The 16155-nt window shown below is 41.9% G+C and overlaps 1 protein-coding gene and 1 long non-coding RNA gene across 9 annotated transcripts in view; one reads left to right on the top strand and one right to left on the bottom strand.

The window, feature by feature from the left end:
* The window catches only part of LOC116586893, a 131627-nt gene that overhangs the window by 82852 nt on the left and 32620 nt on the right, over window positions 1–16155 (bottom strand). The window lies entirely within an intron of this gene.
* HSPB3 (heat shock protein family B (small) member 3) lies at window positions 8577–11002 on the top strand. Its single transcript, XM_032337411.1, has one exon. The coding sequence runs from the start codon at window positions 8901–8903 to the stop codon at window positions 9351–9353; it is 453 nt and encodes a 150-aa protein (XP_032193302.1). The 5' UTR covers window positions 8577–8900; the 3' UTR covers window positions 9354–11002.

Genomic DNA, 16155 nt, shown 5'->3' with positions numbered 1-16155 from the left:
CAGGGATGGACCTGAGAGTGGGCGCCTTGGTGAACCCAGCAAGAAGGACTTGGCAAAGGCAGAGTAAACATAGTGGGAGTTCGTTCTAGATCTGAACTCCTGCCCCTAACATGCCCATTCCTGAGCAGAGCCATATGAACCTGATTCTAGGATGGCAACATCCTCATTGGAAGACATAGGTGGTCTCTTCAGGCTTGGGGACCTGAAGGGTCAAGAGCACAACTGAATGAGCAGAATCTTTCAAAGCTTTTCTCCTTCACTAGTTCTTGAACACCTGCTCTATATCCCTATTATTAAGCATAGTACCTAGCTTAATAATGTGTAAAATTAGACCCAGGAGTTTAGAACTAAGGTTCCAGGTAAACCTCATCCCCAGCAAGTACAGGACAATCATTTTCAGCTGAAGATACATGGGCACTCTCTAGGGAGAAGGAGTATTGACCCTTAAAGAAAGACCATCAGAGCATCAGCGGTAAGATGAAGTTGAGGGCATCTGTATAGTTTCCTGTGACTGCTGCAGCAAATTACCACAAACTGCCTAGTTTACCAATAGGTGTTTATCTTCCCCCAGTCCTGGAGGCCAGTAGTCCAATGGCAGAGCTGCCTCCCTCCGGAGGCTCCAGGGGAGAATCCATTCCTTACTTCTTCCAGTGTCTAGTGGCTGCTGGGATTCCTTGACTAGTGACCCCAACACTACAAGACCAGCATCTGCAATGTCTCTCTGCTCCATTTTCTCTGCGCTCCGCCTTCCTGCATGTGTATGGGCGCACGCACGTGTGTGTGTGTGTGTGTGAAATCTCTCTCTGCCTCTCTCTTATAAAGGCACCTGTGGTGGCATTTGGGCCCTAGGGTAATCTCCTCATATCAACACCCTTAACTTAATCACATCTATAACATCTTTACCAAATAAGGGAACATTTACAGATTCCAGGGAGTATGACATGGGCATATTTTGGAGGGTCATTATTCAGCATTCCATTATTATATTATTATAATGTCTAAGTTAAAAGAAATAGCATGGGATGGGGTGGGGGCCAGAGATGAAGCAGAAGGAGTGTTTGGAGGACAGCAGAGAAGTTAGTCGGAAGATAGGGACCTTGCAGAGCAACATTCTCTTTTTAAAATTTTTGCCCTATTGGTGGAGGTCTTGAACCCCAGACTTAAGAGTTTGGAATATTTGATGGAGGAAATTCTATAAATGTGGAATTAGACAATTCTGTCTAAATTTACATTTATGTAACAGCAATAGTTTTCATATGAGAGAGCCTAAAACCACCCGGGTACTTGATCAAAGGAAGGACCCCGTGATCCAATCAGTGTCTTAGGAAGACTGTTCTCCAGCCTCTCAAACCCTGTTCAAATGTATTTGTGCTTATTACTGCTCCTATCTAGTATAATTCTTAATAGTCATAAGGCTAACATTGCAGAGCTGACTCTACCCTACGGATTGCAGTAAGGTTTAATCAAATCTCCCTTTAAATATCTTGGGGTCCCTGTGGGCAAGGATGCATATTGCAACTTGGCTGTCACTGTACCTCCTTCTAGATGCTGCTACAGTCTGTTGTCATTTTACGAATGTCTCTCTGGGTAGCAGAGGCCCTTGACTCTTGTTTACGCAAAGCATGCGTATAGTCCCTTTCTTAATTCCCCCAAAGCCTAGTAGACTCTAGGCTGTAATGTGGAACAAGACGTAATTTATGTCTTCAGGATGACAGAAGGAAAATTCTTTAAAAGAAATGTTTAGGGATGCCTGGGTGGCTCATTCGGTTGAGTCATGATCCCAGGGTCCTGGGACCAAGCCCCACATCGAGTGACCCGCTCAATGGGGACTCTGCTTCTGTGCTCTCTCACTCATTCTCTCTCTCAAATAAATAAATAAAATTTTAAAATGTTTTATTTATTTTTTAATATTTTTATTAACATATAATGTATTATTAGCCCCAGGGGTACAGGTCTGTGAATCGTCAGGCTTACACACTTCACAGCACTCCCCATAGCACACACCCTCCCCAATGTCCATAACCCCATCCCACTTCTCCCAACCCCCCTCCCCCCAGCAACCCTCAGTTTGTTTTGTGAGATTAAAAGTCTCTTATGGTTTGTCTCCCTCCCAATCCCATCTTGTTTCATTTTCTCTTTCCTACCCTCTAACCACCCCCCATGTTGCCTCTCAAATTCCTTATATCAGGGAGATCATATGAAAATTGTCTTTCTCTGATTGACTTATTTCGCTCAGCATGATACCCTCTAGTTCGATCCACATTATTACAAGCAAATGGCCAGATTTCATTTCTTTTGATGGCTGCATAGTATTCCATTATTCACACACACACACACACACACCCCCCTCACATCTTCTCTATCTATTCATCTGTTGATGGATATCTAGGCTTTTCCCATAGTTTGGCTATTGTGGACATTGCTGTTATAAACATTCGGGTGCATGTGCCCCTTTGGATCACTACGTTTGTATCTTTAGAGTAAATACCCAGTAGTGCAATTGCTGGGTCATAGTGTAGCTCTATTTTCAACACTTTGAGGAACCTCCATGCTGTTTTCCAGAGTGGTTGCACCAGCTTGCATTCCCACCAACAGTGTAGGAGGGTTCCCCTTTCTCCGCATCCTCGCCAGCATCTGTCATTTCCTGACTTGTTAATTTTAGCCATTCTGACTGGGGTGAGGTGGTATTTCATTGTGGTTTTGATTTGTATTTCCCTGATGCTGAGTGGTGTGGAGCACTTTTTCATGTGTCTGTTGGCCATCTGGATGTCTTCTTTGCAGAAATGTCAGTTCATGCCCTCTGCCCATTTCTTGATTGAAAAAAAAAAATGTTTAAAACAGGATATGGGCCATCCAGTTCTCAGCACTATCAGCTGTGCCCCCCTCAGAAACACTTGCTAACCAGTTCTCTCCTTTCCATCAGACTAACAGTCAATTTTCTTAAAAGCATCTAATTAAAACCAAACAAACCTTTCAGACCTTATGTCAGGCTCTAGGGAATTCTTTCCATCCCCACCCACCTGGCTCCTCAAAATTGTAGTCTGTATGTGATATTCACTCCTCAACCAGCTGCAGTTTAACTTCTGCCCCTGCCTTGCCTCTGATTCTCCCCTTAGTTAAATCAAAGACACCCTTGCTGCTAAATCTATGCTCCATTCTTGTCTACCTTAACCTCATCATGTTTGACCGAAGCTGTGCTGTTTGGTCTTGTTGCACTTCTCACTTCCTGCATTACTCAATGTCTTACCACCGGCACAGAAGGGAAACCAGTTTGGACCATTACAATCTCTCTGCAGAAAAGTAATTCACCCCACAAAGATGGTACATGACCTTGCTTAATAACGTAAAACGTTAACTGTTTTCCAGACTGTGGGTTGTGACTGATTTGGGGGTTGTGAAATAAACTTAGTGAGTTGCAAGGCTCACTGTTAAGCTCAGTGGAATTGACTAGAGACCATCAGAGTGGATCACATGTAGTAAAGCTAAGTGTTTCGTGCCTAGAATGTGCATAGGTTTGCACACTCTATGGGGAGACTAACCAAATTTCTTTTTGTGGGTCTTAACAGAAAAGTAAAAAGTAAAAAAGGCACTGACTTGGGTCTTCATAAAGGTAACTCCAATATTCCAGAATAGAACCTACACTTTAATTTGGAAACATAGAACAAAAATCTTCAGCAAAAATCTTGATTTTGAAGAGATAAAAAAATAGTATTAACTTTAAAATAGGATTCTGGTTCATTCCTAGAGCAACCGGTAAAAATTGAGACAGCTTTGACAATGTTCTGTTGTCCCAACAAAAATGACACACGAGGCTCTCCACAAGCAGGCTCCTGCTCACCTCTCAGCCTCATGTCCCCACTTCGTACTTTGTAATCTACACAGCAGCCACACCAAGTCCTCTGCGTCCTGCAATCACACAGTTTTGGCTCCAGGCCCTGCAACATGCCATTCCAGGACAGGGAACACTCCAAGTCCCTCGCCTCCTTACCTTCCCTGCCTAAAGCTTCATCTGCCCCACTCTGTGGCCCATCTCATCCCTGAGAGATCACTCCTCCTAGGGAAGCTTCTCAGACTCCAAGGCTAATTGTTACTGAAATCCCCAAATAAGCCCCTGTCCATGAGGGTCCAGGAGAGCAAGTCATGAGGCCAACTAGAGCAGTTCTTCCCACTTGTTTTATTATTGCACTGTGCTGCTCACTCCAAGAAGTCTTTTGAGACCTTTTTTACCTAATGCTCCTCCCTGTCCCCTGTGAAATTTTAATACCACAGATACACGACATGTCTGTTTGTGTTGTGAGTGTATACATGTCTGTTTGTATACTGTGGCCCTTTGGAGGGCCACAAACCATTATCTGATAGTTAAGATTTTACATAATCTTAAATTACATGCATTTTTTTCTCTATAAGGACCAATTTTTGTCCCCTTGTGGGTGATCGTCCCCACTGAGAATTCATGGAATAAAATAAAACTCTGCTAGCCCTCTCAAGGGAGCTAGGAATAAAACAGTTCACGTTCTTTCCTGATGAGAAGCTTAGGTCAAATGCTGAAGGTGCAGGAAGATGAAGTATAGACTTAACAATGAGGCTGACTTCGACCTAACCCAGGTGGAGTTGGCAGTAGGGCAAAAGTTATTCTGCAGCAGGGTGGAGAGTGACCACCGAATCTGGGCTACAGATCCAAGGAGTGGGGCTGGAAGGGGATGAGAGTCACTAGCTTGAAGGTGACAGCAGATCTAGGAAGTCTTGTTCTAAGAAGATGGGACATACTTGACCTTAGGCTGATGGAGTGTGGATACTGAAAGACTGGAGAATACCCAGGAAGGGGTAAGTGGCTGGATGAAAGTCCAGAGGAGGAGGGAGGGGACAAGGGAATCACAGGCCAGGGATAAAAGGGTAGAGGAAGCTTCTTTTCCTCTGCAATGTCTGGGTGTGAATGTACAAGGCCTCAGGGAAGTCAGTTCATTGGGAGAGTGAGATCAGGCCACAAGGGAAGGCCAGAGGAGTGGAAGACATCTATAGCATCCCCTTTGGAGAAACTGCAGAAGCTGATCGAAGTACACGGAAGGATGGCCAAATGGCATCAAGGACCAAGTGAAATAAGAAGTACAAAATCTATAGCAGTGTGACGTCTTTTTACCTATCACTTTCCAGGTACTGTCTTGGGTGCAGGGACGCAACAGCGAGGCCTAAGTTTCTGACCTCAGACTGCCATTGTCTGCCTTGCCCAAATGGAATGTAAAGTCATGAGTAAGATGGCTTTCCATACTGGTCATGGTGAAGAAGAGAAAAGAGAGTACTGTAATGGAGTGACAGGTGGGCGACTTCGCTGGATGGTCAGGAAAGGCCTGCCTGAAGAGATGACATTTGATCTGAAGCCTGAATGGTACAAAAAGGGCAACCTTGAGACATTCTGAGAGTGGAACTTTCAAAACAAGAGGGTCTCTAGTACAATGGGAACAAGGAAGAAATACGCTTGTCTTCAAGGGCAGACAGTGTGGCTGGATCATAGGATCAAGAGAAGAGGTGGGGAAGAGGCCAGCAGGGACTGAGTACTGTTGACCTTTGACCGTGGCAGCTTAGGGGTACCCACACCCTACATGGTCAAACATCCAAGTATAACTTTTGACTCTCCTAAAACTTAACTATGAATAGCCCTCTATTGACTGGAAGTTTTACCCATAACATGAACAGTGATGAACACACATTTTACATGTTATATGTAGTATACTGTATTCTTATAATAAGGTAAACTAGAGAGAAAAGAAAAGAAAATGTTATTAGGAAAATCACAAGGAAGAGAAAATGCATTTGAAGTATTATACTGGGTTTATAGGGAAAACAAAAACATAAACAACCCAGGGAGGAAGGACAGTAAGGCAAGAAGTGGGGCAGAAAGACCAGTTTGGAAGCCTGGCAGATTCTCCAAAGGGAGAAAGGGTCGAGGTAGTTGATGAGATGGAGGGCAGTTCAGGGGTGGGCAGGATCAAAGAGCAGTTTTGGGAAAACGAGAGAGGTCTTGGGTGTTGCATCAGAAATGCTGATGTTCGATTCTAACCACAGCAAGTCATACACACAATCCCACGTGGAAACACCTCTCACACCTGGTCCTCCTTGCCTATTTTCAAGGTTCCTGGAGGCGATAAACTGTAAGATTACTAGATACATTTTTCTCTGCCCACCCGAATAGTATCTTTGCAGGTTTTTTAAAAGTTTTATTTATTTATTTTTTTAAAGATTTTATTTATTTATCTGACAGAGAGATCACAAGTAGGTAGAGAGGCAGGCAGAGAAAGAGAGAGAGAGAGGGAAGCAGGCTCCCTGCTGAGCAGAGAGGCCGATGTGGGACTCGATCCCAGGACCTTGAGATCATGACCTGAGCCGAAGGCAGCGGCTCAATCCACTGAGGCACCCAGGCACCCCCTAAGTTTATTTTTTAGAGCAGTTTTAGTTTTTAGGTTTTCAGTTTAAGTTCTTTAAATAGGCTTTCTTTTCTTTTTTAATTAAAAAAAATTAAAAAGATTTTATTTATTTATTTGACAGAGAGAGATCACAAGTAGGCAGAGAGACAGGCAAAGAAAGAGAGAGAGAGAGGAGGAAGCAGGCTCCCTGATAAGCAGAGAGCCTGATGTGGGACTTGAACCCAGGACCCTGAGATCAAGCAGAGGCTTATTCCACTGAGCCACCCATGCACCCTGGGCTTCATTTCTTATAGCAATTTTTAGAGCATGGTCAGAGGAGGGAGGGATGAACAGGTAGAGCACAGAAGATTATTATGGTGGTGAAGCTACTCTGTATGATACTACAATAGTGAGTACATGCCCTTATACATTTTTCCAAATCCACACAATGCACACCACCAAACCCTAATGGACACTGTGGGTCATCATGTCAATGTAGAGTCATTAATTGCAACAAATGTAACACTTCGGTGGGGGTACTGGCAATGGGGGATGCTATGCCTATATGGGGTGGGGGTTATATGAAAAACCTCTGTACCTGCTCAGTTTTGCCTTGGCTGTTTCAAGTATTTTAAAGCCAAATCCTTAATATCTTACCTATTTCCTGCCACAGGCAGTGTGCTCTATTCTTGACTTACCCCTCAGAATAGCACTGATGAAAACAGCTCTCAATATTTTATGAGTCAGAGGACATTAAAATATCTAAAAGAGTACATGTTCCAGTGTCTGAGTGGCTCAGTTGGTTGAGTGTCTGTCTGTCTTCAGCTCAGGTCATGATCCAGGGGTCCCGGGAGGGAGCACCACAGGCTCCCTGTTCAGCAGCAAGTCTCCCCCTTCTGCCCCTCCCCCTGCTTGTTCGCTTTCTCTCTCTCTCTCTCTCCCTCAAATAAATAAAAAAGTCTTTAAGAAAAAAAAAAAAAAAGAGTACATGTTCCTCTCTAGGGCCACCAACTTGTAAAGTGCAGGTCAAAAAAGCTGAGTGTAAACAGCATTATTAAAGCATGTTCTTTAAGTACATACCAAAATGTCTGTAGAGGTTTTTAGAGTAATAAAAAGGACCCAAGGGATGTCGTTCCCTTCTGTTTTCTGACACTTACTTTTTTAGACATTTTTCTATCATTCTAAGAAAATGGATATATGATTTTAAAGAAAGGTATTCCTGACTCCACCCATTCTAGAAAATACAAATCTCCGTGGAGTGGAAGTCTTTTACATTTTAAAACTTCTTGTGCATTTGTACCTTACACACGCTGTAGGAATAAAAAGCACAAACCTGTTTTACGGTAAAAAGTCAGTGTCCCTCCAGCCCCTGCCTCCCAAGTACTGATATCATCACAGGAGGCAGCCGGTGTTCCGGGGTGTTCAGCCACGTATCTTCCAGAGAGGTTCTATTTATATAAGCAAATACCTACTTACTTAAAAAGCATAAATAGTAGCATATTATATGCTGTTCTGGATTTTTCTTTTTATTAAGCATGTTTTGGAAATCCTTCAACAATGGATAGAGTTGCCTCATTTGTTTCTTAATGTAAGTTGAATATAAAGGGTATGATAATTAAGAAACTGCATGTCATTTATTTGCCTTTTAATAGCAGAGCTACAACTAGATTAATCCTTAGTTTTCTGGGCTTTACTATCAAATAGTTCAATGCTTTAACATTTTACTCTCCCTGTGGCTCTATTTCCATTGCTAAGTTCTCCACTCTATGCCCCTGCCCACTCCCATCTGAGGTTTGACATCATTATCTAACTTAGTCATGTGATCTCATTTTTGATAAATCAGATATAATAAGCCCAGAAGACTTGGCTCAGATGTCCCTTAAGGACAAATGATGAAAAGATGAAAGAAAAGAAAATGCATAGAACAGAGGGGTGAGAGTTGGTCACATGTCGGAGATTTGAGTATCTGTGTGTGTGTCTTAACTCCTAGTCAATTATAGCTACATTCATCCCTCCCAGCTTTGCACTTGGGGACAAGGACAAATGCAGTCTTAGCTCATATTATAAGATGAGTGCACATCTTTGGACTGTTCTAAGAAGCCACAGTCCCTTAGATCACTATAGCTCAAGGACAGACACACACTCAGAGATTTTTTTTTTAAATGCGGTTTCTGATTCTGAGTCTCTTTTTCTCTTGAGGCAAGCAAAGCAGACACACTTGCCAAGGATAACTGAGAATGTAAGGACTATCCTTGCCTGGGCAGCTTGAGCGGGCTGTGTGCTAAATGCAACTTCGAACCATGCCCTATAAATAGCTGTTCATTGTCAGCGTGTGTGAAAAGACAAGAGTGGGTGTGTGGTGGTATGATTCAGGCCTAATGAAGTAGTTGCGTCTGCGCAGGGTTACAACTGGTAACCTAGTCAGTAGGCAACTGGAAGGGCTCGCCTCTGACCGAACACAGACTGAAGGGAAGCTGTTCAATACCGGTTTTGCCTCCAACCATGGCAAAAATCATCCTGAGGCACCTCATTGAGACGCCAGTGCGCTACCAGGAGGAGTTTGAAGCTCGAGGCTTGGAAGACTGCAGGCTGGACCACGCTTTGTATGCACTGCCGGGGCCAACTACTGTGGACCTGAGAAAAGCCAGGGAGGCCCAGCTTCCTCCGGTGGACTCAGAGGCCAAGATGCCGGCCCAAGAAGGCAAATCCCGCTTCCAGATCCTGCTGGACGTGGTCCAGTTCCTCCCCGAAGATATCATCATTCAGACCTTCGAAGGCTGGCTGCTGATCAAGGCTCAGCACGGAACCAGAATGGATGAGCATGGTTTTATCTCAAGAAGTTTCACCCGACAGTATAAACTGCCAGATGGCATCGAAACCAAAGATTTGTCGGCCGTCCTCTGTCACGATGGAATTCTGGTGGTGGAAGTAAAGGAGCCAGCTGGGACTCAGTGAAATCTTATCAGTTCCTGTTCATACGGCAGGAGGAACATTATAGTTCAGCCAATGGTACCAAGGGGTTGTTTGTATCAACCATATTTGAAATGATTTTTATAAGATTGAAAATAGAAACATAGTTCCTGGTATGTTGAGGTTGTGTTTGTTATTCTTACTCAGAGAGGAAAATTGTTAAATGTTTCTATAGATCAAAGGGATGCTAATCTATCACCTGAAACATTGACAGTTTAAGAGACAATGTGGATTCTAGTGAAGATTCAGAATTATTTCTTCATTACTCCAAGAAATGTCCCAGAAACTGCATTTGTAATACTTGATGGCAAAAGAGCCATATAAATTTCTTATCCATTTTATGGAAATTTATATTGCTAAAAAAAAGTTGTGATTCCCTTCACTTGACAAGCTTTTCTTTCTTCTTTTTTTTGACAAGCTTTTCAATGAATTTTAATTGAAGTGGAATCTGTAAATATAGAGTCTGAAAGTTGAAATATAGCACTTAGGAATTGGGCCTGAAATGTATTTATGATTCATTACAGCTGTTACTGCCTTAAATGTAATGCTGGAATTTTCAGATGTAAATTTTATTTAAAAAGAAAAAGTTCTAAATATGTACCTCATTTTTAAAAAGTCAAACTGAATGCTGGATTGATGTATTTTTAACAACAACATATGTTCTGTGGATATTTATGCAATGTTACAAACTTATATGTTGACTCATATTCTTATAAGTTTGTATTAAGTTTAGGAAACCACGTTAGAAAGTATAATTACTGAATTCAAAGAGTTTTACTCTACAATCTTTGATGCTACTTAGAATTTTAGATTTTAGAAGACGGCAAAATATACTGCATCTGCTGTCTCTGCATAATCCTTAGCTTTAAATAGCCTGGCAGGTAGTAGAGTTTCCCAGGCCAGAGCTTGCACAGGGGCTGAGAAGTGCTGAGACACTGATGGAGGTTAAGGATTTGCTTTAGGAATATTGCCATCAACAGCTGGTCTGTGACATTCCAAAGATTTGCTATCTCATTCTGTACATGCTAAATATTTCTCAGGAGGAAATGGCCACTTTTACCCTGTACCCCATGTGTGCGGCCAGCGAGCCTATGCACAGTGCTGGGAATAGAAGGGGCTGGGTGTGCAAAGAGCCAGGATGGACGCAGGCCACTGACGACACCCCTGTCCTACTCCACAGCGCTTTGTTGTTTGAGTGACAATGTAAGAGACACGAAGGAAGAGAAAAAGTCACCAAACAGTTCTAAAAAGTGTTTTGAAAGCAAACATAATTGGAGAGATGTTTACAATATAATTAAATTGGAAAGATTTTGAAGCTGAATGTTAATGCTTATGCACTGAGGTTTGTGCAGCATAAGAAATTTTGTTTGACAAAGTAAATATCACAGACCAGCTTTGCTACATTACAAAGATGATCATAATTATTGGGACTCCATCTAATACAATTAGACCTGGGATGCCATTTGTCCCACTTTAGATTATTCTCTCTCAATGATTGGCAGGTTGGTAGGGAAACAAAGTAGTGCTTTGAGAGTAAACCAATCAATAAAAACATCCCTCTCATTTGGCCTTATCCCTACTCTAGAGAAGATCCTACTTCTGGGAAAATTCAGGAAATAAAATTATTATTATTATTTTTAAAGATTTTATTTATCTATTTGAGAGAGAGAGAACGAGAGAGAGAGTGCAGCACGCATGAAGTGGGTGGGGAGGCAGAGGGACAGCAGACTCCCCATTGAGCCAGGAGCCTGACATGGGGCTGATCCCAGGACCCTGAGATCATGACCAGAGCAGAAGGGAGATGCTCAACTGCACAGGCTCAACTGACTAAGCCAACCAGGTGCCCCAAGAAGTAAAATTCTTACCATGAGGAGCAACCAATAGAAACTTCTCCTTTAAAAAAGAACACTAAAATAACCACCTCATCCAATTAGCATTATTTTTTCTTAAGGTATATTTAAAAGTATTACATAACCATTTTGATTTGGAAAATATATAAAACGCTATAACAAATTTTTAAAAATTCTCTTATTACTATGAGGTTGCTACTTCAAATCTCTAGTTCCGTCTTCCCCTATGCATAAATACATATATCACTTTTCACAAAGTTAGGATTATATTTGCATGGAGTTTGATGCCCCAATCATTCTGGTTACTGTCTGTTGCCAGCCTCACGTGGTGCCAACCCAAACCCATCCCTCGTCCTTGCCAGTCCCATTCTGAGCCCAAGCAGGCTGACCCCCACGAGCTGCCATCACTCTAGTTTCCAGCAGCTGGCTTCAGACAATGGAAGTGCTGACCGGAGGCCAGAGACTGGAGAGAGGATTCGTGGGCAGGAGAGGACAAAGTTCAGGGCATTTCCTTCTGTCAACCTGCTGGGATGAGGTACTGGCAGGCCTGTGTCTCTCCTTGACTACACCTCTGGAGAAGTGACTATTTCTCCAGGACTCCCGCTTGGACTGGGCTTGGGTATCCTAATGCTGGTTCTTCCTTTTGCCCCATCAGCAGTTGGCACGATTGTGTTTTCTGCCCTTTCTTGTCCCCGGTCTTCATCATCCTCTATCGATTCCTCTTACTTGGTCTGCTTTCCCCTCAATGGTCCCTTCCTTAGATCCCCTTTCAGGTGATGGAATTCTGTTTTCCTCCAGAACTCTGACTGCTTATCTTCTTAAGTGTGTGTGTGTGTGTGTATGTGTATGTGTTTAAACTGCATCTCTTGCTTTTATACCAAACAGAAGTTGATTTGTAATGGCTATGCACTATTCCAACCCATATAAAACATATTATAATTTAACCATTCCTTTTCAGTACTGGTCCCAATAGGAAACAGCAATGTCAAAATTAGAATAATTCAAATTTGAATAATTTATTTGTAAAGAGATCGATTTCACAGGAGTGGGCGGGGTGAAGAAGAGCTGTAGGGGACAGTGTATAACCTGAGCGTAGCAGTGTGCAGCTGTTCTGTTCCCTGGGTCCAAAGAGATGAGAGGAGGAAGAGGGTCTCAGGAATCAAGATTGTCAGATGGAGGAGACCACCAGCTGTGACTTTCTTTTGATGATACAAACAGCCCCAGATAACCTCTCCCTGGTGTCAGGAAAATAAATATTTATCCTTCTAATCTCCTACCAGGATGCCCCACTGGTGGGAAGTAAGTGGTAGCTGGAGGGCGTGGACACCCTGTTGATTTGGTTCCACAGCCTCCCAGAGCAGGGCGCAGGGTGGAAAAAAAGTGGAGAGTGACTCCTGTGGACTGAGGGGAAAATATCCAGCACTTCTGTGAAGTGAGTACTGTTGTTACAGCTCTTTTGGACAAACTTAAAATACAGCCTGAAACATGGATTGAAGTGCTGATATTTTATTTGGGAAGTGCAAGCCCAGAACGGTAAAAGTGAGGAAATAGGGGGAAAGAGGCGAGAAAAAAACAGGAAGCAAAGTGAGGTGATGTGTTACTATGCTGACCACCACGGGACGATGAGCTATGAAGAGACTCAAGCAGGCTCTTGGCAAGGATGTTGGCTTAGCACCTGGAACTTCTCCAGAAGATCTTTGGGAAGAAATAAAATCTTAAAGCAATCCACAGGGAAGAAAAAAAAAAAAAAGAGGGAACTTGCTTGCATGGTCCCTACTATTTCCTGTTTCCCCTTAGTCAAGGTTTAGCTCACAGGGAACAGACTGTCCTGCACTTCTGGGGTGTATCACCCAAACCCTTCATGGCTGCTCAGAAAACCAGATGTCATACCCCACAGTGTGACGTTTCATCCATGCTGACAGCAAAAGGAGACTCAGCATGGCTAGGGGTCACTCAGAGTGAGAAACACAGGCTCAGGGTTTCAACGTGGCTTCCAGCCACCTTAGGAGACTTGGCAGCAGCTCTGGTGGCAGCAGCTCTGGTGGCAGCAGCCTGGGCTGCAAGGCAGGGGAGACCCTCAGGAAGAAGAAGGCAGATGGAAAGGCACACAGGGTTTGTATCCACCACAAGCCCAAATCCAGAGCTGTGGGAGGGGGGAGCCGGGCAAATCACATAGCCCTGCAGCATCTACTGCATATGTATTCCATACTGCCTTCAAATTTTATGGATTCTAATATCATCTTATATTTTTATCTAATTTTTTATTGGCTTAAGTGCAAAGTCAGTTCTCTTAAACTTCTCCAGGATTTTTCTTTTCCTGTAGATTGTGGATCAAAGATTTCTTTTTGTTTTTGTTTAAGTATTTTATTTACTCATTTGTCAGAGAGAAAGAGAGCACAAGCAAAGAGAGCAGCAGGCAGAGGGAGAAGCAGACTCTCGGCTGAGCAGGGAGTCTGATGTGGGACTCGATCCCTGGACCCTGGGATCATGACCTGAGCTAAGGCTGACGTTTAACCAGCTGAGCCACCCAGGCGTCCCTGTTTTTGTTTTAAGTTGCCTAATTTTTATCCTGGAAGCCCAGAAGTCATTATGATGTGGGAAACAAAGGCAGAAGAAAAATTATTAAATTTCCTTACTACTTACAGCCCATTGACAAGTCCTTGAAACAGGCAGAGTGACATTCCTCTAGGAACTCAGCTGCCTCAATGTTAATACTTTGCTAAGGGCAAAAGGCAATCTTAGCCTGACCCTCCAGAATCCCAAAGTCTACTTTGACATATAAAAATTCCTTTGGAAACTTCCTTTATCTCTACTCCCCAAGATACACATCGGCAATCATTCCCCAAGCATATGACCTACCGATATACATCTGAAGGGCTTCATGACTAAGGTTTTATTAGACAGTAATAAATGAACTTTTCCCAAAAATAGCTAGCCCCCTCAAGGTCCTGGAAACCTTGCTTCCAAAATTCCCTTGAGATTTATATTATCCCTAACCCCCCCCAGCTTGAAAGTATGTAACGGGCCACTCCTCACAACTCTAGTATAGCTCTTTCTGCCTATGGGTACTGTCCCCGTGCTTTAATAAAACCACCTTTCTGCAACAAAGGTGCCTCAAGTATTATTACTTGGCCATCGGCTTCAAACTTGAATGTCTTTCCAGTTGAAGACTTTAGTTCCACTGACCTCCTTCAGTCCAAACCGCACTGGGATCCTGAATGTGGTCTTGCCTTACTTCTCACCCACTTGTGATTGTCTGAAAATTGCTGTCAGTGGTCCTTAGCACATATAAAAAAGATTTTAAAAAACACAAATGGCATACAACCTCAGGGGGAAAAAAAACACCTCATATCATTTCCTCAAGCTTAACAAATCTCTTTTTCACTAGCCACCACTGCTCTCTTCAGAGATTCTCAAATAATTAGTTGGAAAGAATAAAAATGTTGGTTTGGTATGCTAATTAAACTTACATATTATATTTTAAAAATGACTCTCTGTCTTAACAATTGAGTTGATTAGATGTCCTCCTCAAGATATGAGACAGTATTTTTAATCTGAAAAATAAATGATTCTAAGTAAATGTTTTCTTCTACATTTCCTCAGCATTGTTTAACACACAAGAGCATGCATGTATATATGTAATATAAAATACTGTATCTTAATGTCTTAACTAACTTCAGGGACAAATAAAATGAAAATCTATCGTAGTACAATAAAATGGGCTATATGATCCCATTCTTTGTAATTTGTTGAGATTTTCTTCATGACCTGTTATATAGTTATTTTTTTTAAAATATTTTATTTATTTATTTGACAGTGAGAGATCACAAGTAGGCAGAGAGGCGGGCAGAGAGAGAGGAAGGGAAGCAGGCTACCCGCTGAGCAGAGAGCCCGATGTGGGGCTTGATCCCAGGACCCTGAGATCATGACCTGAACCGAAGGCAGCGGCTTAACCCACTGAGCCACCCAGGCACCCCTATATAGTTATTTTTATAAAATATTCCATGTATATGTGAAAATAATTTACATGTACACTTTCTTTTGCAGTATATGTATATATATATATATATGCATATATATAATTAATTTTGTTATTTTGTCAGTTCAAATATTTTTCCGTTTTTTTGTTTATGGCAACTAAAAATATTCAAATTGGCATTTAAAAACCTTTCAGTATTGGGGTATCCGGGTGGCTCAGTGGGTTAAAGTCTCTGTCTTTGGCTTAGGTCGCGATCCCAGGGTCCTGGGATCGAGCCCTGCATCCGGCTCCCTGCTCAGAAGGGAGCCTGCTTCCCCCTTTCTCTTTGCCTGCCTCTCTGCCTACTTGCGATCTCTCTGTCAAATAAATAAATAAAATCTTTAAAAAAAAAAACAAAACAAATTTCAGTATGAAAGGACAATTGAAAATTAAAAAAAAAAATTCTCTTCCATATTTTTCCTTTTAGATTTCCAGGTTATGTTGTTATGTGATTATACATTTATAATTTATTTCAGTTGAATTATGTCTTATATTATTATGTATTATTATGTAGACTCTATCTCCATGTAATGCTTCTTGCATTGTTATTTTGTCCGATAATATCAGTTTTTTGTTTTATGCTTTGACACATTTTTTTCTTATATATTCAGTATAGCTTTGTCTTAAGTTTGTTTCTTAGAAGCAGTTGCATGTAGCTTGATTTAAAAAATACACTCTGATAATCTGACTTTTAATAGATAAATTTAACCCCATTACTTATTGCATGAAATATTTGGATATGTTTCTTACTATGTGTCTTTATTTATCATGGTTTCCCTTTGCTTTTTTCCCTTTTCTGTCTTTGGACGATCAAGTTTTCTAAGCTTACCTCCTTGGTTTTTTCTCTTGATCTTTAATGTGTTAAAATTTAAACATTGTTAGAAAATGTGTAGGTTAATATACATGTTTGAAGGAAACT

The sequence above is a fragment of the Mustela erminea genome, chromosome 3, assembly GCF_009829155.1.
Source record: "Mustela erminea isolate mMusErm1 chromosome 3, mMusErm1.Pri, whole genome shotgun sequence".
NCBI lineage: Eukaryota > Metazoa > Chordata > Mammalia > Carnivora > Mustelidae > Mustela > Mustela erminea.
This window is presented reverse-complemented; position numbering and strand designations above follow the sequence as displayed.